General features: G+C 31.8%; 2 protein-coding genes across 8 annotated transcripts; both read right to left on the bottom strand.

Moving 5' to 3' along the window:
- Positions 1 to 1,891: 1,891 nt before the first annotated feature.
- LOC100242641 (probable tocopherol O-methyltransferase, chloroplastic) lies at positions 1,892 to 5,997 on the bottom strand. 2 transcript variants are annotated; one of them, XM_002269713.5, is made up of 7 exons: positions 5,550 to 5,997; positions 5,269 to 5,438; positions 3,549 to 3,653; positions 3,180 to 3,383; positions 2,901 to 3,003; positions 2,392 to 2,514; positions 1,892 to 2,294 (listed from the first exon to the last, which is right to left on the bottom strand). In XM_002269713.5, the coding sequence occupies exons 1-6, from the start codon at positions 5,899 to 5,901 to the stop codon at positions 2,411 to 2,413; spliced, it is 1,038 nt and encodes a 345-aa protein (XP_002269749.1). In that variant the 5' UTR covers positions 5,902 to 5,997; the 3' UTR covers positions 1,892 to 2,294; positions 2,392 to 2,410. The 2 variants fall into 2 exon arrangements, with proteins under 2 accessions (XP_002269749.1, XP_019081827.1); XM_019226282.2 differs by having other exon boundaries at positions 2,380 to 2,514; positions 5,550 to 5,966.
- Positions 5,998 to 17,753: 11,756 nt separating this feature from the next.
- LOC100264930 (protein CDI) lies at positions 17,754 to 20,294 on the bottom strand. 6 transcript variants are annotated; one of them, XM_059733818.1, is made up of 3 exons: positions 19,953 to 20,256; positions 19,792 to 19,875; positions 17,754 to 18,841 (listed from the first exon to the last, which is right to left on the bottom strand). In XM_059733818.1, exons 2-3 carry the CDS (start codon positions 19,803 to 19,805, stop codon positions 18,049 to 18,051), a joined length of 807 nt encoding a protein of 268 aa, XP_059589801.1. In that variant the 5' UTR covers positions 19,806 to 19,875; positions 19,953 to 20,256; the 3' UTR covers positions 17,754 to 18,048. The 6 variants fall into 6 exon arrangements, with proteins under 6 accessions (XP_059589801.1, XP_059589803.1, XP_059589802.1 ...); XM_059733820.1 differs by having other exon boundaries at positions 17,754 to 18,870; XM_059733819.1 differs by having other exon boundaries at positions 17,754 to 18,870; positions 19,644 to 19,875.
- Positions 20,295 to 21,272: the final 978 nt, after the last annotated feature.

The following is a 21,272-nucleotide window of genomic DNA, read 5'->3' on the forward strand; positions in this document are numbered from 1 at the left end:
TGGTTAAATAAGAAAAAATAGTAGCATGTGAAGGGTGGTAGAATAAAGACAAAAATGAATCAAGTGGGTATTTTTGTCTATTCCTATCTCATATCCTTGTAATCAATTATGCGTGTTTTGAAGGACTCTTTATTAATTATCAAAACCAAATAGGTCTAAAGTCCAATTCTCCCTTCAAGATAAGAAGATTACATATTTGTGGTAATAGATGAGTTCATGACTTGAATCATAGGTGGCTCTTCTTGTCTTACTCAAGGTCTTAATCAAAAGGCTTTCAAATAGGAGACTGAAAATTTGGTACTCTGATAAATATACTAAAATTTAATTTCAGTATTATAGATATCGATCGCTCTAAATTTAATATCTTATCTTTAAAATATATTTATATAAAAATATAATATTCACCCTCTTATACTAGACTATGTCAAACTTGTTCTAGCTTGGTTGATAACTCCAACTCGGTCAAATAAAACTCGAACTAATGGTCCTCACAACTTTAAAACAAGTTCGCACAAACTATTATGACTCAGTGAACTTCTCGCTTTAAGTTAAAAACTTTTTTTCTATTCTAAAAAACAAAAATATACTTTTAAAAAATAGTTTCCAAACAAGCGCAACTCTCTGTTAGGCTTGTAAAACATCACCCTACTCACGAACACAAATCTCATTTTTACCATCTATGAACTGTGATTTGAGTTCCAACATCAGATAGTAAACTCAGCAACACTCAAACTCTGCACATTGAGATGAGATTCTGGGTTCAAACTGCAGCATTTTTCTCAGTATCCAAACAGTTTATCCAAACATCTGCTTAAACCCAGCCAATTCATTGAGCAAAAACAAAGGCAGTACATTGGTGTTACAGTTTCATCACTATGTATTGCCCATCGGGGTTTAGAAAGAAAGGAAGGAGCAAGTTCACGAGGAAAGGGTCCATCGGGGTATCTGCCTTTCAGCTTCAAAACAGGGAGGTTTCTTCACCATTCTTGGCTTTGTTACACAGTGGATTCTCAAGTATGGAAGTTGTGTGTGGTGAGATCTCTGCTCTTTACATTCTCAGTGGTTTTTAACTCGATCTTTGAGGGCTTCTCCACATAAAACCTTGGTGTTTCTCTTCGGCTGCTTCTCTATGTTTGATGATATGTCTAGTTGATATGCAATACTTTTGAGTGGAAATAAACCATCTATCATCACTCCTAGTTCAGTTCTTGCTACAGGAAGCTTTGTTGCTTGTTTATACTGTATCTGAGTCCTTTCCTGCCAAACTAGACCTAATGGTTAAGTTATGTTTAGACCACTGAGCATCAAGCTGAGTATTCTACTCGAGTTTTCAACCAACCCTACAGGTGGGTTGAGTTATGTTACAGTCACATAACTGAGAGTCTGAGTTGATTGTTCTGCTTTAGTTTTACCCAACCCTACCAGGGGTCAGGTTAAATCATTTAGCCACTGGGGCTCGTGTTTGAGAGGTCCAATTCAGTACTTTAGCAACCCAGCTTAGGGGTGTGTAGCTGCACCAGAGGATTGGGTTGGCAGGAAACTACCCCATTTTCCTCCAGTATCAGGCTTTCCATTTCCTAAGTGTGCTAACTAGAGTAAATCCCATATTAGAAAACAAACAAAGAAGTATAAACAGAATAATAAAACTAATCAAATGGAAACTGAAGGAGCTAATTGCAGCAGTCTTATTCAATCCAATGAAATATTAATTAATGACACCTGGTTTATTCCCATGAACTTCAACATTTCCTCATAATGGAATCCCAAATATTAAACATATCAGTTCTTCAAAACTAACTATAAATGATCACCAATTTTCTTGTGACCATCTATGCTTATCAAAACAGCTCGGAAATGTATATTTAATCAGACAGTCAACATACTTGCCAGCTGGTAAAACAATCTACTAATAGTATATTTAATCAGAAACATGAAGTTCAGAGGGAAGTTTGAAATTTCCCTTTCTGTCTGGCACCACTAGACAGAGCTCATTTTTTGTGTTTCAAAAAGGAGCATTCTAAGAAACTTCCAAGAAAAACTGTTACAAACAAAAGACTTACCAATGACAAGTTCAACTTATTAAAATGAATTAGGGGAGGGAAAGGGCAAGTCATGTCCAAATCTAATATGGAAAAGAGTGTGAAATAAAGCATCGACAACAATAACTAGTACTCTCACATTTTTCCAACATGTGACATATTACTCCAGGCTTGTGACATGTTGTGGTAGCAAAACCCAACCTATATCCTTCGATCATCAGGGCATCAGTTATGCTCCTTTATTGGTTTCTCACCCTGATCAAATAAACACATAATAAATCACAAAACAGAAAAAAAAAGTGTAAAAAAGTTAACACTAGCTCGGTTTATTGCAATTTACATTTACTCTTACATTTTTCCAAATGTGTAACTCATTCGGGCTTTCGACATGTAATGATAGCAAACTTAATCAGGCCCATCTTGTACCCTCGGATCATCAATGGCATCACCAATGCTCCTCTTATGGTTTTCCATCCTGATAAAGAAAACACTTAATGAATTAGAAACTAAGAAAATGGTGTAACGAAAAGCTAATGCTCAGTTTGATGCAATGAAAATAATTTCATACCAAAAAAGAGAAAGACAACTACAGGGATACATGTGTTTTTCTTCATTCTACTCATTGTGGAAATAACATCCACCCAATTTTTGAGTAAAACCTCTCCCCTGTATTACCAAAGCATGACACAAGTTGGAAAGGCTTCCTATATGACAGGGGTGAGCTCTATCACTTGGCCTTAAATTTGGTTGTTTAGGGGCAAGTGAACATGAAATTTTTGGTCAGAAATTATTTTCACTTCAACAAAAAGAGCCTGAGGACTAAAAAAGAGATGCATATAAGGTGATGAATGCTAAACTTACCACTGCGTAACAGTGATATGAAGCCCTTGAACGTCAAAGCAGAGCGTATCACTGCTGGCCAAAAGGGTGCAACATACTCAGACCAATCTGCGGCCTTGATATCCTGCAATAACGAATTGGGAACTTCTTGTGTTTAACATACATAATGGATAAAAAGCAGTTCATGGTCCATACACTGGGATAAGTCCAAACCTGAGCAGACAGCAGTCACATTCAAGGTGTGTGTGTGTGTTTTTTTTTTTAGCACACATTACATGCATTAATAGTCAGATTAGGTACCTGAAGAGATAGAGACTCAAGTAATTTGACATAATCAGTAGTAGAACACCAATCTGGAAGATAATAAGCACTGCAAATCTTGTCCAAGAGTGCTTTCTCCTCTGGCTTTAAGGATTCTTCAGAAGGGGAGAGATCCCTATGGCACCATGTTACAAGTATTATTGTGCCACCTGGGGCTACAACTCGAGCCAACTCACTAACAAACTGACAAAGCCAACAAAATCAAGTAGAATAACATAAGTCAACATCCACAGCAACCAATACAATAACATGAAAATTAAGCATAGGTATTTGTTCAATGAATCAAAATCCAAGGAATGTAATATGATCAAAATACAAAGTGTGAGAGTGAAAGTGAGAAGAATCCACCTTTTTTTTGTCAGGCATGTGTTCTCCACTCTCCATGGACCAAACCAGATCAAATTGTCCATCAGGAAACGGTTGATCCAGAGCATCTGCAACTTGGAAAGATACCTGCTAACCATTCACCATTGTCATATTCCCATGTTCCATGCCTACTATTTCTTGACTGAACTTAGGGAAAATTCAAGATAAAAATTGGGAAGAAAACTTTAGGGACTGGGAGACCAAATACCTTTTTCCAATAAAACCAACTAACAAGATAGATACAAGATAACCACTGATTACACATGTTGTGTTGGTACATGGACCAACAGTCTGTAATATAATCTCCGACAACCAAAATCTTAATATTGAGTTAAACTACTGGTACTTCAAAAGTTTAAGTTATTAGGTAATGAGTCAACAAACATTCTCGTGACATTCAAGAACCGCAAAGGTTAGATACCATGTTAAAACACCAATTAGCCAAAAAGTCTTAACCTATCTGATACTGACCCAGCCATCTATCTCATTAACTCCAAGAACCAAAATTTTTGATATAATATTAAACTACCAATAAATTCAAACCTTAAATTATTTGGTTGTGAATTAAAATCTGTCTTACGATCTCTAGTATCATGTTAAACTATAAACTGATCAAAAAGCTTATGCTATTAGATAATGACCTCCAAGAAGGAAGGCTTTGATACCATGTGAAACTACCAATCAATCCAAACAACTTAAACCATCAAACAATGATCCAAGAAACTATCTCATACCTCAAAAAACGAAAGCTTTTATACCATGTTAAATTATCAATTAATCCAAAAAAGCTAACAATACTACAATCTTCAAAATCTGAAACACACCTTGCAAAACTAGCAATAAATCCAAAAATTTAAGGTACCAAGTTATATATGAACAACCTCCAAGAACCCATGGTTGTGCTCAAATACCCTGTCAAACTACCCATTAATCCAAAAGCTAATAATATCACAACCTCCAAAACCAGGTGGTGTTTGTTTTTGTGGCTTTTTGCTGAAAGCAATTTAATTTTAGAATTTAGGTTGTTTGTTTTTCTACTTTTTCATGACTTATTATAAACTTTTTACTAAATAGAAAAAGCCAAAATATATAACTTTTTCTAAATAGAAAAAATAACATATTGATTTTTTTACTTTTTAATACTTAATAGAAATAAAATACTACAAAAACAAACAACTTAATATTTAACACTATTAAGCATTAAGGTTCTATTTAGAATTAAGTAAAAAAACAAACACCACCTGACTTAAACTACCAATTAATCCAAAAGCTAACTATATCACAAACTCCAAAAATTAAAACACCCCTTGCCAAAACTACCACCAAATCCAAAAGTTTAAATTATAAAGTAATAAATTAACAACCTTCAAAAACCCTTGCTCTCGCTAGATGCCCTGTCAATTCATCAATATCACCACCTCCAAAAACCCAAACACCTTGCTAAACCACCAATAAATCCCCGTTTAAGTTATCAAGTAATAAACTAAACCCCGGCCACGTCAACCAACTAAAACGAAGCAACGCGCTCCCATCCGCCCGGTCCGGGGCGCGTAGGTGAGGCCTCACTATGTTAAAATAGGGATTAACTCAAAAGCTCAAACTACTAATAAATTCAAAAGCTGCCAAGTGGTGGGCCAAAATCTATATATTAAGCTGAATAGAATAGTAATGAATGATGATAAAACTAGACATGAACTCGCACCTTGTCAGCCAAACCTTGGGATGCAGCAAGAGTCTGAGCCCTTTGAGCTTGGAGGGGACTGAGAGTAATCCCTTGGCAACTGGCCCCATACTTCTTAGCCAAGTACCTTGAGCTCCCTCCAATCCCACACCCCACATCCACCACTCTCTTTGGCCTCTTCTCTCCCTCCTCTGCAACAACACAAACACAGACACCCACCGTCACGCGCCACTCACGCGCCACCACCTTAAACGGTAGAGAAATAAAGAAACACATAGCAAAAAAAAAAAAAGCAGGCGAACCGGAAACTCCGGCGAACCGGAGGCTCTCTTCGATCATTCGGATCTGAGCGAACCGGTGGTCGGCATCTGAAGCGGCGGAGTCCGGCTCGTAGAAGCCGTGGTGCATGTGGTCACCCCAGATGTCCTCCCACAAGCCGGAAGACTGGTCGTAAAGCTCCGCTATGCCCTTCTTCAGCGACGCGTCCTCCGGCGACATCGTGGATATAGCCGCCGCCGTCAAACGTGCGAATCTCCTCGAAGTCGGCGCAGTCACCGCAGGTCGAGGCCACACGTGGGGTGGAGAAGGGAGGCGCTGGGGTGGCTGCAGCAGCGGTAACAGGTGGCACTTGCAGGACGCAGGAATGACTGCCATCGTAGCTTTCAGTTAAAAAGCCATGGTTCTGTAATGGTCCCTCCGCCTCCGACCCTTGATTCATTTATTTAATAATTAATTTCATTTTCATTTATTATTTGGAGGATCGGTCTCTTTCATTAATTGCATATCTAAAGTTACCAGAATACCCTTCTCAGCTTATTAAAATAGAAAATGACACTTGAAATAAACCCATGGATTTTTGTTCAACCCTCCCATTTACAATTTTTTTTTTTAACAAATTTACCAATACTTTTCACTGCCAATAATTTTTTTTAAAAAAAATAATCCTAAAATTAAATTTAAACTATATTCAATTTTTCTTATAAAATATTTTTTAAAAAATAAAAAATATAAATATTTTATTTTTTTTTACATAATATGTAAATATATAATACTTTATAATAAAAAATAAGACTTTCGATTCTTTTTTAAATTTTCAAGAATTTGTTTCATTTATAAATTCTCATCTTAAGTCATAAATGAAATTATGAATATGAAAATCATTTTTTTTTTTACGGCACAAGAACTTTGACCTTCATTTTTTAAGAGAGAGAATTTCGAAGAAGATAATTCTCATATATAAAAAAATAAAATAATTTTTTATTTCATAGTAACAATTTTTGAGTAATTATAAAATTCTTTATTTATTTGTCCTATTTATTAGGTTGGATGAGATCGGTCCATTTACACACCCAAATCCAACTCCAATACTTTGAAATTGATAATATATTTTTATTTGAATAAAAATCTAGAAGCCTTCCTTATATATATATATATATATATATATATTTACTTTATAACATTATTTAATTCCAATTTAGATTAACTTTTAATTTTTTTAAACTATATTCAAAATTTCTTATAAAATAATATTAAAAAATTACAAAATATAAATAATATTTAAAAAAATTTACATTATATATAAATATATAATATTTTGAAATTGAGGGTATGTTTTTATTTGAATAAAAATCTCTCTATCTTGAAGAATCCAATAATTCCTTATATATATTTATCTTAGTATAAAAATACATTTCTATATAAATAAAAATGGTTGGGAAGATGCATTTTTTCATGTGGAAAATGGAAATGAGGGGAATTAGGCAAATGTCATGTCAAAGGCCACATATATATGTAGATACACAAGGCACATTTTTCTCCCATCCACCCTCCAGAGTTTAATGAAGTTATGAGTTTTGATGGTTAAAAAAGGAGAAAATAGAAGGTCACACAAAAAAATGTGAGAGGAAAATGACAACTCAATGACTCTTAATTTCCCATTTTTGTATGAGCAAATGCTATTATAACTAGGATGACAATAGGGTGCCTTCTAAACCACGGCTCGTCACCATTCCAACCCAACTTATTTATTCAAAATAATTCTCATCTTATTTTATTTAATTTAAAAAAAAATTATTTTATTTTAAATTATATTAAAATAATATATTTTTATAAATAATTAAAATATAAAAAATTTTATAAATTATTTTATTATTATTATTACGTATTAAAAATAAGAAAATTAAAATTAATTTAATTTTATATAACAATCAAAACTAGGATAAAGCCAGACAAAGCAATACCCAAACCCACCCTTAACCCATATCGGTTTTAAAAAAAAAAAATTCAAATTCGTCCTTAATCTGTTTATTTAAATTTCAAACTTGTTGTATTAGTGATAGAACGAAGTAAGATGAGTACTAAAAAAAAAAATCTATCTTCAACATTGCAAAAGAATAAGATGATAAAATTGATAATTCGGAGTTATTCCGCATGTATTGAAACTTTTCTTTATAGCCATTTTCTTTACATTCAAATAAACTCCTTACCAATATCAATAAGACCTATTGCCAATAGCTTCCTATTGTTTTTCACGCTCCTTACCTTGTCTTTCTCATGTTCCTTCCTCTCAACAATTAATACATTTGTTTTCTAGTTCAATCAAAGGTAAAAAATTTCGATATTGATTGACATATTGGTGGGTCATTTAATGAAAGATATGATTAAGTAAGATGTGAATGAGTGAATGTAGCCTATAGAGGACCATACTTAGTTCCTGTTTGGATGAATTTCTTCTGCTCTATTTTGACTTATGCAATAATTTTATTTATTTTTGTATTTAATAAAATATTTATAATGCTAAGAATCTGTTTGATAGTATTTTTAGAAAATATTTTTGATGAAAAATTAGATGTATAGAAAAATTTTAAAATATATATATATTTGTAATGCTTCTTGAATAAGCACTTTACCAATGGTTCTCCAAAAAAAGTTTCTAAAATCATTTTAATTAAAATCAATGTGTGTAATATCATCCTTAAAATCATAGTATTTTTAGAATGGGTCTTTTTCCTTAGAAATCATGGGATCACGAGAGACTTGCTGACGAAGGGAGTTGGACAATCATTTAATGGAAAATGGTTAATTTCGTTCATCTCCTCGGAGGTTTTAGTTAAATACATCTAATTATTATAGATTTGAAATTTTATCAAATATCTTCTTTATCCTTTTCATATTTTATTTTCACTCACCTCTCCTTTCACTCAAAATAAGGGAGGGTTTTTTTTAATGAAATTTTAAACATATGGGAACTAAGTATATTTAACCAAAATCTTAAGGGGTGAATGAAAGAGGAGAATAGAAAAGGTCAAATATGTCCTAAGAAAGAGAAAGGTGAACCATGTCATTTTACCCTTTGGAATAATTAGGATTGATTTAAACATTTTTCAAGAATAGGGGCGGATGCCCATCACTTCTATTCATCAATGTAGAGTGTTGTTATAAGTGTTTCGAAATGTTTTTTTAATGAAAATATTTTTTTTTGAAAAAGTGTGTTTGATAGTGATTTTAGAAAGTAATTATAATATTTATAATATTTAAAAAATTAAAAAAATTTTAAAGTTTATAAAAGTTAAAAACACTTCATAAAATCATCATCAAAGGTATTCAAAGTATTTTTAAAAAAATCCAATTAAATGTTTTTCCATTCAATATTATAAGTGATTTTATAAAAATTTTAAAAATATTTATTAAATTTTACTAAACACATAATGTTTTTTCAAAAACATCATTTTAAGTTAAAACCGTTTTCTAAAATCTTTTACAAACACACTCTTACCTATCCACAAATTTAGGTGAAGACTTTTCAAGAAAAATAATTAGAGTTTTTGGAAAAATTCTTCTTTAGACAAACAATTTTAGAATTAATAAAATAAGTATTCACCTTCTTTGCATTATATATATTTATATTTACTTTATAACATTATTTAATTCCAATTTAGATTAATATTATTTTTTTAAAAAAACTATATTCAAAATTTCTTATAAAATAATATTTAAAATTTTTAAAAATATAAATAATATTTAAATTTTTTTACATTATATATAAATATATAATATTTTGAAATTGAGGGTGTGTTTTTATTTAAATAAAAATCTCTCTATCTTGAAGAACCCAATGATTCCTTTTAAATAATATATATACATAATTTTTTTTTAAAGTATAAAATACATTTCTATATAAATAAAAATGGTTGGGAAGATGCCTTTTTTCATGTGGAAAATGGAAATGAGGGGAATTAGGAATATGTCATGTCAAAGGCTACATTTATATGTAGCTACAAGCCTACAAGTGATATTTTTCTCCCACTCACCCTCCAAAGTCTAATTAAGTTATGTGTGTTGATCTCTTTTTGATGGAAAGTATGTGGGGCGGAGTTGTCTTATGGTCAATTGGAGGGGAAATGACAGGAGAAATTAAAAGGTCAAACAAAATGTGAGAGGAAAATGACTACTCAATTTCTCATTTAGTATGAGCATATGGTATAGTAATTAGAAGAAATTAATAGCTCAAACAAGAGGAAAATGACAACTCAACTTGTCATTTTTGTATGAGCATATGGTATAATAATTAGGATGGAAATGGGATAGGTTCGGGAGCACGACTTGTAACCATCCCAACCTCGTCTTATTTATTGAAAATAATTTCTATCTTGTCTTATATAATATTTATTTTTTGTTTGAAAATCTTTTACTTATAAAAAAATATTTTTAAAATTTTTAATTACATTGAAATAAATATATTTAAAAATAATTAAAATATTATAATTTTTATAACTTATTTTATTGAAAATATTTTATTATTATTATTATTGCATATTAAAAAAAAGAAAATAAACATTAAATTAAATTAATTTATAAAATTAATTTTATATAATAATCAAAGCAGGTTAGGACGAGACAAGGCAATACCTGAATCTACCCCGAACTAGTCTTGGTTTTAAAAAAAAAAATTCAAACTTGCCTCTAATTCATTTATTTAAATTTCAAACTCGTTCTATTAGGGACGAGACGGGATGAGTACTCGAAAAAACTCATTTTCAACATTTTAGAAAAATAAGATGATAAAATTGATAATTTAGAGTTATTATACATGTATAGAAGTTTTTCCTCTTCATAACGATTTTCTTTACATCCAAACAAACACTTAAAATTATGCGAAAACCACCTCATACACATAACACCGATAAGAACCATCACCAAGAACTTGTGATTGTTACATGCTTCTTATCTTCATCTTTCTCATTTTTCTTCCTCTCCACGATTATAAATTTCTTTTTTAATTCAATCAAAGGCAAATATTGATTGAAATATCGAAAAAGAAAGATATTATTAAGAATGATGTGGATGAGTGAATATAACATATAGATGACCAAACTTATGTTGGGCACATCACTTTTACACTAGTAAACCTCAATCGAGTCATAGTGCCCCACAAAGACATACTTGAGACTCATATTGAAACTTTACTAAAAATTCTTCAAAGTTAACTTAGCCATCGGAGAGACGTGCTTGGACCAACCATTCGACCACTCAATTTGCAGGTTCATCTAGCAGTTGGAGTGGAAAAAAGCTACTTAGATAAAATAATTGTTCAGTGCACCAACAATTGACCTCATCTGTGAGAAAATAATCTAAAAGCCCCCACAATAGAAATAAAAAATGGCAAGTTTGCCTTCTAGAATTGAAGCCAACACTTAGCCTACGACCATTGATGAAAGATTTAATGTCTTGCAGGTGGAGATGGACAAGAAATAGAGCCAATATGAGCAACATATATGGTCACTGCTTCAACACACCAAACAACTGAGGCATGATAATGAAAAATTGCGAGTCCAAATGGCCATTAGGCGTCACATAAGCCATAAAAGTCGTTGCTTTGCTAGCAAGATTATTCACGAGTCGTCATGGAGTCAAGCAACGAGAGTCTCACCATTTAACAAAGAGCCATCGTTAGAGGTAGGCGATGAGTTGTCAGCTAGCAATTCCCTTTTGTCGCTTATAGCACAAAGGTCCCATATGAAGTGACAAATTAGTAAGAATTGGTCAAATGAGGCTACTAGTGTTACCAATGTGGGTTTGCATAAAGTCATCATACCACTCACGCCCTAAGTTTGTGGTTTAACATTTCTCACAACAAAGTTCATCTAAGCCATATGTAGCATGGGAGATATGAGAAATTGCCAAGGGAAGTGGCACAAAAATCCCATTAGGAACTATGAGTAGGTGACTAAATGATATGTTGTCTACATCATTTGGCACACACATAATCAACTAAGAACCGCCGAGGGGATTTGTGGTCCCAAAATTAACTATGTATGATGGGATGAGTAGACCCATTTGATTACCTAATGCATTACAGGCAGGTGATGACTTTAGATATTGGCAACAACTTACTACAATACAAGGTGTTTCTAGCCAACCAGTATGAACCTACGTTGTCCTAGTTCCATTGGTTGCCTCATAACTTAATTAACTCCTTTAAAGATGTCTTAAAGGCCTTTGTAACACATTACTTATGCTTGGCCTGCCAAAAGCAGAATATAAGTGCATTGCAAAGTATCAAAATGTTAGAAAACTAATTGCTATGAGAATTTATACAGTGGTTCGGGCAAGCCATGTTGTAGGTGGAGTCTTACAGTATGGATACAATTCTCTGAATCTTCAAGAGAAAAATAATCCCGGGCACAACTCTCTTTGAGTTCAATACGAAAAATGTGCCTATTTCAATGAATGATTTGTTTTGAAGAGCCGATAAGTACGTCACGCTAGAGAATGATGTGTGGATAGCCTCATAGCAAATTCTCGTCACAACTCAGCCGACAAAGGGTAATAAAATAAGCAACTTAAAGCCTACAGGGAATGAAACAAGGTAGGGGAACCAGAGATCCACCCAGCGAGAATAATGGAAATGGGAACCACCATGGTTCACCCTATTGACAATTTCTTATGAATTGTTTTTGTTGTTGGTCCAAGGCCTTCTCGAGTTTAAGTGCTCGAACCCCATAAAGGTAGACTTGGCAAAAAATGATCAAATATGGTGGTGCGCTTACCACAAGGAGCATGGAAACACTACACAAGAGTATTGACATTTTCATGACTTGATAAGAAGCCTGATAAAGGTCAGACACCTCTAATAGTATATTCGTAAGACAGGGGGAAGCACTGGAGTTCCAATCAGAGAAACAACAAACAAAGCTCGAACACCCCCATAGAATAGCGACCAATGATCCACTATATTCATAGGGGGTCAATTGATGATCAATACAAGTCCAAAAAAAGAAAGACTATAATTAGGACCGCCACATTAATGGAGCAAGTAAACACAATCCACTATTCATTCCAGGCTCTACAGAGCACCATTAAAAATGATAGTTTCATTTTTTTAGTATTGTTTTTATCTTTTTAATGCATCTTGTGTGAGACTTCTAAGACTGTGTTTTACGTAATTTTAGCGTTTTTATTTTAAAAAGTGTTTTTGAAAAAGCATTAGATGTTTGGTAGAATTTAGGAAATATTTTTAAAATTTTGAAAAATCATTTTGTAATGTTTTCTAGAGAAATACTTTATAGACGATTACTTTTTAAGAAGAAAAAAAAAAGTTTATTAAAAACACTTCGAGGAAAAACACTCTCAAGTACACTTTGAAAGTTTATTTGATAGTCACTTTAGAAAGCGTTTTTAATGTGAAAAATATTTTTTTTTTTTTAAAAAAAGAAGTGTTTGACAAAATTTAGAAAATATTTTAAACATATGAAAAATCACTGTACAATGTTAAAAAAATCACTTGTAATATTTAAAAAAAAAACACTTGATAGTTAGTTATCTTAAAAATACTTTTAAATAAAATATTTTTATTAAAAATACTTTAAGTAGAAACATGATCAAACGTGCTCTAAGTCATGGACATGCATGATTAGCCTTCATAGATTTTCACTCCCTTGGTATGATTTCAAGAGATTGTGATGGTAAGATAAGTAAATGTTAGAAACCAATTGGGTGCCCAAGTAGGTTAACTTAACCCGACCCAAATATTACTAAAAAATTAATAATAAAGGAATAACGATTTTTGAGAGTTTTAGAACCACCTAGCAACTGTCAATATAAAAAGATAAATAAATAAAAAAGAAAAAGATTTGATCTCCGAACCTCGTCAAGGCATTTGTGTTGTGAAAATTGGATTAGTTCTCATAACTATAGTTTCATTAAAATTTGATGATGTAACAAACCATCAGAGTTCTTGACATTGTATCGTATGATTATATTTTACAGTTGTACGAATCTATGGATCTAAGACAAATAATATCAACACTAGTCATTATATATAACTCAAATTTTTGTACCTTTTAGCTAAGATTTGCTAGTCATATCAATATTTGACAAATGATTAACTCTTTTACCTATTTGATACTATATTAAATATTTATTCGAGTCGTTCAAAGTTATAATAAAATATAAGTTATTAAATAAGAATACAAATGAAAAAAAAATTCAAAACAATGAAATCAAGATAAAAAATTATAAAACAAAAATGTACCAAATACAATTGTCTTTTCCGACCCTCCCTCCTTGGTGGTCTTTTTCCTTAGAAATGATGGGACCTTGGCATTTACTCCCACTTTCATGGGTCTTTTCCGTTGGAAATTATAGGACCATGGGACTGGCTCACGTGTGGAGTTGGACAATTATTTAAGTCTTTTCCGTTAGAGTTGGACAATTATTTAAATTATAGGACCATGGGACTGGCTCACGTGGGAGTAGGACAATTATTTAAGTCTTTTCCGTTAGAGTTGGACAATTATTTAAATTATAGGACCATGGGACTGGCTCACGTGGGGAGTAGGACAATTATTTAAGGGCTATGGTACTGAAACTAACTTTTCAATACCATACCCACCAATTTGCACCAATAGCCGATCAATACATGTAAAACCCGTGCCAATAGGGCACATGTACTATGAAAGCAAATAATCCCATGCAACTCGAAAAGTTATGATCCTTACAACAACCAGTTATATAATTTTAGAAATTATTTTCTAAAACTTCAAATTTGTTATAAAAAAAAAAAAATTGTGAAAAATGAAGTTGCTATTTATTTTATGATATAAAGTGATAAACCTAAGACCTTGAAAAAAAACAAGTTTAAAGAAATTAAAATAAGTATTTATTGTTAATTAGTAATTGAAAATTGTATTATTAAATTTTTTATTGTAAATTCATTTTTTTTTAGGAAGACATTGGATGAAATAATGAAAGTAGGAAAAATAATATAATTGCTCTTTGAAGTGGAAAAAGAAATTGCATGATTTCCATTCATTCTAAGTGTAATTAGTTTTTTTTGTTTTTTGAAAAAAAATTAAAATAAAAAATGGATATTTTACCCCATACAAATTTTAAGTATTTTAAGTTTTAATTTTTTTGTGCATGAATTCCATCAAGTGTTAGCGTAATTAGTCTATTTAAATAATAATATTATAACAGTTTTGGTATTTTTGGTTTTAATTTTTTTTTTTGGCATATATTTCATCACTATAAGTGTAATTAGTGTATGTAAATAATATTAAAATCACATGAAGTGAAAAAAAAATCTTAAAAATTCAAAAAAGTACAAATTTAGGATGATACAAAGAATGCGAGAATTTGTGTCATTTATATTTTTTTTAGTATTTTTTATTTTAAATATAAAAAATCAAAGAAGTTGTGATTTGAGAGGGTAGAAAAAATGTGAGGAATTTGTATTACAATAAAAGACATATGATTGTCTTTAAATATGATATAAAAAACTAAAATTTTATTTAATTAATAACTTTTAAAATATCAAAATTATTTTTATTTTCCATAAAAATATTTTTAAAAATAAAAACTTAATCTGGACACTTCCACATCCATTTCTTTTTGTTCTCAGCCAAAAGCGTCTGCAAAGAGGTCCCCCTCATGGACCCCATCTGTCCTCTTGCATGACAATAAATATGTAAAGTAGTAAAAGAAGAAAATAAAATAAAAAAATTGTTCCATGCATGTCTTGCTTTTTTGTTTTAAAAATTATAAAACAATTATAATTTTTATATAAGATAATTTTTTTTTATAAACTTATATTGAAAAAATTAAAATTAAAATTTATTTTTTAAAAAAAAATTAGACATCATTTTTTTTTTTACTATTTCTAATTTTAAAATTTATGAAAACATTTTTTTTAAAAATATAAGATAAATTATTACTTTTTGTACCTTCTATTTTTATATAAAAGTTTCTAATTTTAAAAATAAAAATAAAAAAATTCAAAAAAAATTGACATTTAATTTATTATGAAAAACATGAAAGAAAATAAAATATAGTAAAAATAAATTAAAATTATATATATAAAGTATTAATTTTTACATAAAAGAGAAAAATAAATTTAATCATATATATAATTTATTATTTATTATTTTTTATTTTTCACTCTATTTTCCTTTTTCTTTTTTCATATAAAAATGAGTGGAGAGAAATGGACGAAGGTAAAATATCTATTAGAAGTAATTTTATTCACCATACAAACTAAAAAAAAAAACTAAAAAAATAATAAAAATTAGGAAGTTTCCAGATACATGTCATTGCTGAAAAATTGACAGGTCTGCACCAACGTGTACATGACATGTACTTTGTTTTGTTCAGACTGTGTGTTTGGCCGTCTCTCCACAATCTCCCTCCCAGAATTGCTTCATTCGGCAAAATGATGACGTCGGAAAACGAAAACCCTAGCTGATTTTTTTTTTTTAAGGGAAAGGAGATTGGGATTAGAATTAGGGTTTTTTGGTGGGTTTTGGTTTTAGCACAAGGAGAAGTGGACCCAAGTCAATCGGAAGATCCGAGATTCAAATCTACGTATGAATCGAGCCTAGCCAGATCATTGTAGGGTTAGGCTTGGGCTGTTTTTTAAGCCCAACCCTAACCCCCTGACCCATGAGATAGCTCGAACTCAACCCAAGCATTAAACCTGCCGGGCTAGTTTTTTTAAGCCCGAGCCCGACCCCCGGACACTAAAGCCCAACAAAATTCACAAATAGCATGCATGGGATAGTGTTTTACTACTTGGAAAAAAAATAGAAAATTTGTCAAGCTTGCATTTATTTTCTATAATATACCTAATTTTATTTACTAAAAAATCTGGGCTTAGGGCCCATCTTGAACACACAAAGTTAAATTCCCCTTCCGACCTAAGGCCCACCCAAACACCAACTAAGAGGACCTAAGCCCAGCCCAATCGGCCCATATATATGTCTATTGTTTGGTCCATTAGACATCAAAGGAGGGAAAGGATTCTTCTTCATTTGTTTTTTCTATTTCGAATAAAATTATCATATTCTCGTCCTTCTTTCTACACCCCATCTTCTCCATTAGAAAAAAAAAAATTTAAAAATCAAATATATATATTTTTTTTGAAATGATAGCATTAATCCATTTCACCTTTCATTCTCATGTAAAATTATAAAAATAAAATAAAAATAAATAAGAAAAGAAGAGAAAGAGTAGGAGATCTTTCAAGCACTATAGATGAAAAGGCCACCTCACAAATCATTTTCCATCCTTTCTGTCCCCTCTTTGAGTTCTACCTTGAGAAGGATGACAATGACAAGGATTATTTTAATAGCATTTTGTCTTGTTCTTTCTAAAATGGGTTTGAAAGAATTGTGTTTTTAGATACCATATTCTAATTATTTTGAGTTATTTTCATTTGTTTTTAGTGATTATTTAAAAAAATAGTTATAAAAATATGAATAATAATTAAAAATAAAATAGTAGTATAAAAGATATTTTTAAAACCATAGAAACCAATATTTTAGATTCTTAAGCAAATTTTTGTTTTACAAAACATTTTCAAAAATTATTTTGTAAAACTATTTTCGAAAACGAAAACAAAACCTTACCAACCCAATTCTTGTTTTGAAAAAACTTTTCCATCTCTTTTTGGAATAGAAATGAATGGTTGGTTATCTATGGAAGGAAACAGGGGGCTGTTTTATTCCCATGTAGTCAAAAAGTACCTTGGAACTGTTAATATTTTATGTAAATTCATTGAAGATACCACCAAGTGGAATTAATTAGTCAGTCACAGCTGACATGATGACAAGGAAGGGAGCTCAGGCAGGGCCTCAAGTATGAGTGTGATGGCATGTGTTTTGTTGGCATTTGCGTGTCGGCAAAGTAGGCGTCCACACATTGCCCACAAGCTAGCGTCCCCACAAGCATCAAATTTTGAATCTCATCATCAAAGAAAAGGGAAAATTCATTGGAAGAATTAGAAAAAGTGCCTTCAGAAGCACGTGAGATCACGTGATTCCAGCTAATCAATTGCTGGAGACAGAAAACCTCATATGGAGTATCTAAAACTTGGTACTCAATTGCTAATCAATCCAGATTTGAAGGTCTGAAGAAAAAGCCTTTGACCATTGATCTGGGATTTTCCCATAGAAAATAAATAATCTTCCTAGGAGTCAAAACTACCAACAACACAAGAAGGGAAAAAAATATACTGATAATATAATAACTTTTTCATAATTTATAACAAAGCAAGAGTTATTACACCCCAAATATTGAAATTAAGCTGTTAAAGAAAGAAACAAATGCTGAAACATTAGAGATATAAGGCAAGATCATACATGTGCATATACATATATGCCTGCAATGCCCTGTTAATAACTATTGAAACAACAATACCCAACACTTCATAAAATCAATATCATATCTACTAAACAAATAACAAATCTGAAAGCATATGATTATAGCTACTATATACCTGAATAATTTCTAATCAAAATCATGGGTTTAGTTTTCGGTTTTCTTGTTTGCTTCCTTCTTGTACTCCTCCATTTCATTCAACCACAGGTCCCCAAACTCACAGTCCTTCCAAGCCTCAAACCATGGCCCCCCAAGTGTGTAATGTATGGCTTTAGGGAATGTTGATGGATCATTCTCCTCGGCCTTATTATGCCCGACGAGGAAGTTCCATACAAATGGAATTGACCCAATTTCATGATCCTCGAGCCACTGAAACCTGTGGAGGAAGGCACCAGTCTGAGAATTCACTACATCTGGGGTCAACACCCTGTTCTTTGGGTGCCCACAGTTATACAACACCATTGAAGACCAGTTCTTCCTAGGGTAAACTGTCTGCACGACCCCATCCATTTTCGTCTTCTCCTTGGGGGTGTAATCATGCTGAACGCACATCATCGCGTAGTTATCATCAACCAAATCCCGCAACTCCTTAATGTCACCCAAGTATAGGAAATCACAATCTACAAACATTGCCCAACCCTCATAGTTCGCCAGGTATGGTGTCAAGAAGCGCGAAAATGAGAACTCAGTGCTCTCAGTTTGGCCTCTCTCGCGCCAATACAACCCACTCTTCCTCAGATCAGATTGTTTTATCGGTGTGATCTCGATGGGGATTGAAGATCGTTTCAGAAGTGAATGGCAACAGACTTCATAGGCTAGATCTTCGCGTGGATCATAACCCACAAAGATCTTAAAGGGTTTGACTGTACCATTACAATCCAGGTTACCCTTTCCATTACTGACCAAACTCATCTCTTCTTTCAGAAAGAAAACTTCAGGCCTTGAGACTCCAAAGAGTGAAATTTAGGCCTGGAAATTGGCAGCAGAACAAACAGAATTAATCGATGAAACAACAATCAACCGGTAAAACAATAGAAGCAGAATGATAACGATCAATCGTAAATCCCATTCTGTTTGTTTGCCAAGAAAATGAAAAAAAAAAAACACACATTTTTCATTTAAATTGGCCACAGAGAAAACATTATAAAGCAAAAGAACCAAAATTAATTTGGTTACCAAGAAAATATTATAAACGAAAACCAATTTAAATTCATTTTTTCCTCTCAGCAGGCTGACCAAAAATGTGAAATTTAGCCTGGAAATTGGCAGCAGAACAAACAGAATTAATCAATGGAATGCTACTTTTGGCTGCCAAGAAAATGGAGGACATTCACATATTTCACTTAAAATGGCAAGAACTCGTAGCCAAATAGAATAAAAATTATAGAGCAAACAAAAATAAACTTTAAATCCTAATACTGTGTTTGTTTGCCAAGAAAATGAAAAATAAAAACACACACAGAGACAATTCTCATTCAAATCGGCAACAGAGCAAACATAGAAAGAACCAGATTTAAACAGCCAAACGACAACCAATCTTAAATTGAATCTTAACGCCCTGTTTGATTATCGACAAAATTATTAAAAAATCCATTTTTTTTCATTCACATTGGTAAAGCAATAGCGCAAAAAGAGGCACATTTACTGATTCTTAATGCCATTTCTTGTTGCCTAGAAAAAATTTAAGCAAAAAAAAAATCATAATTTTCAATGAAATAGGCAACAGAAAGACCACTAAGAACCTGAAAACCACCGAGTCAGAAACAATCAACAATCAACGACCGACAACCGACAACCAAGCCTGCAACAATGCCGCGTTTCGCCGCCGAGAAAACGACATATGCCTCCCAATTCGAACCAGAGAAGGAAATAACAATAACACAGACTCACCACAATGACCACATTCTTTTCCTTAATTTTTTTTTCTTTTTAACAGCACAAGACGAGATCAGATCTGAGGCATACAAACCAAAACTGAAACAACAACAACAGTGTTTGGTTGCCGAGAAAATGTGAGAAAAAAGAAAAAACAGAAATGAGAGAAAGAGTACCTTTGAGAGTAGCAAATGCTGATGAAGAGGATGATGGGAAGAGGAAGGTAAATAAATAAGAGATGTGATGTGGCTTGAAATAATCGAGAATTGTGGTCGAGATTGTGCTCAAAATGCACCGACACGGAGGGAGAGAGTTTGTTTGACTCTTACACGCTGAGGAAGAGAGAAGGCCCCCGGTTATCACGTTGAGAGAGAGAGAGAAGCGCAGCGCAGATCCAGCGGTGCCGTATCTGTAAATCTGTGGCTCAGGGTCCTATCAATTCGGCCCACTGTTTTTTGTTTTTTCTCAAGTGTCTTGTTTTCATCATATCCTTCTTTTAACCCCTTCTCATTTCATTATGAGCAGGGGGCAAAGGTACAAATGACGCTAAATTTATAGCATGTAGTGTCACCCATTCAGCCTCTCTTATGTACTTTTTTATTTCTAGATAAAAAAATGGAAAATATAGTTTTTGAAAACCATTTTTAAAAATTATTTTTTAATATTTTATTAAGTAAAAGTATATTTAGAAATTTAAAATATTTTTAACCTATTTTTAAATATATTTTATAAATAATTTTTATATCTAATATTTTATTTTTAATCATTTTATATATTTATATAATTATTTTTTAAAACAAGAAAAAAAAGAAAAACCACTAAAAATTGTCCTCTCAAAATAACTTATTTTCTCTTTGTCATTATAGAAAATAGAAAATAATTTTTTATTATTAAACGTCATGTTGAATGCAACAATATTACTCTTAAATGTAGAAAATAATATTCTGACTTAAAACAAAAATGATATTACAAAACTATATACATTATAATTTTTATGAATATTAATATGTAAAAATTTACCCGATTACTCTTTTGAAGGATGCTTATGTCAATTTACTTTAGATATCTTTATTGTGTTTATCATGGAAAATGACAACTCGATGGAATAGTTGATATCAAATTTAAAGATTATGGATCATATAGAGATGCAATAATATCACTCTTATTATACTGTTGTTAATTTAGGAAATCTAACATAAACTACTTTTGATTGTTTTAATAAAAAGGATCGAAATATGTCATATTGGTTAACCTTTAAATCCTTCAACTCAAAAGATTCAGAAAAAAAAAAAAAAAGTTTTGGCTTAAAACAAGAATAAAAATAAAAGGTAATCACATTAAAATTTTTGTGAATAGTGGTAAGTAAATTTTATCCATTATAGAGAGTTCTTAAGTCAATTAAATGTCAATTAATTTTCAGATAAGATGATCAAAACTCAATTCAAAAATAGGCATTAGAACCAAAGGTTCGAGCAATAGAGACATACTGGGAAATG

Source organism: Vitis vinifera, chromosome 16, assembly GCF_030704535.1.
Source record: "Vitis vinifera cultivar Pinot Noir 40024 chromosome 16, ASM3070453v1".
NCBI classification, from domain to species: domain Eukaryota; kingdom Viridiplantae; phylum Streptophyta; class Magnoliopsida; order Vitales; family Vitaceae; genus Vitis; species Vitis vinifera.

Excerpts from the sequence above, each read along its gene's own strand:
- LOC100242641 (XM_002269713.5), bottom strand. The coding sequence starts at position 5,901 with ATGGCAGTCATTCCTGCGTCCTGCAAGTGCCACCTGTTACCGCTGCTG. Across the intron at positions 5,439-5,549 it reads CCGGTTCGCCGGAGTTTCCG|AGGAGGGAGAGAAGAGGCCA; the intron begins GTTCGCCTGCTT and ends GTGTTGTTGCAG. Across the intron at positions 3,384-3,548 it reads ACATGCCTGACAAAAAAAAG|TTTGTTAGTGAGTTGGCTCG; the intron begins GTGGATTCTTCT and ends TGGCTTTGTCAG.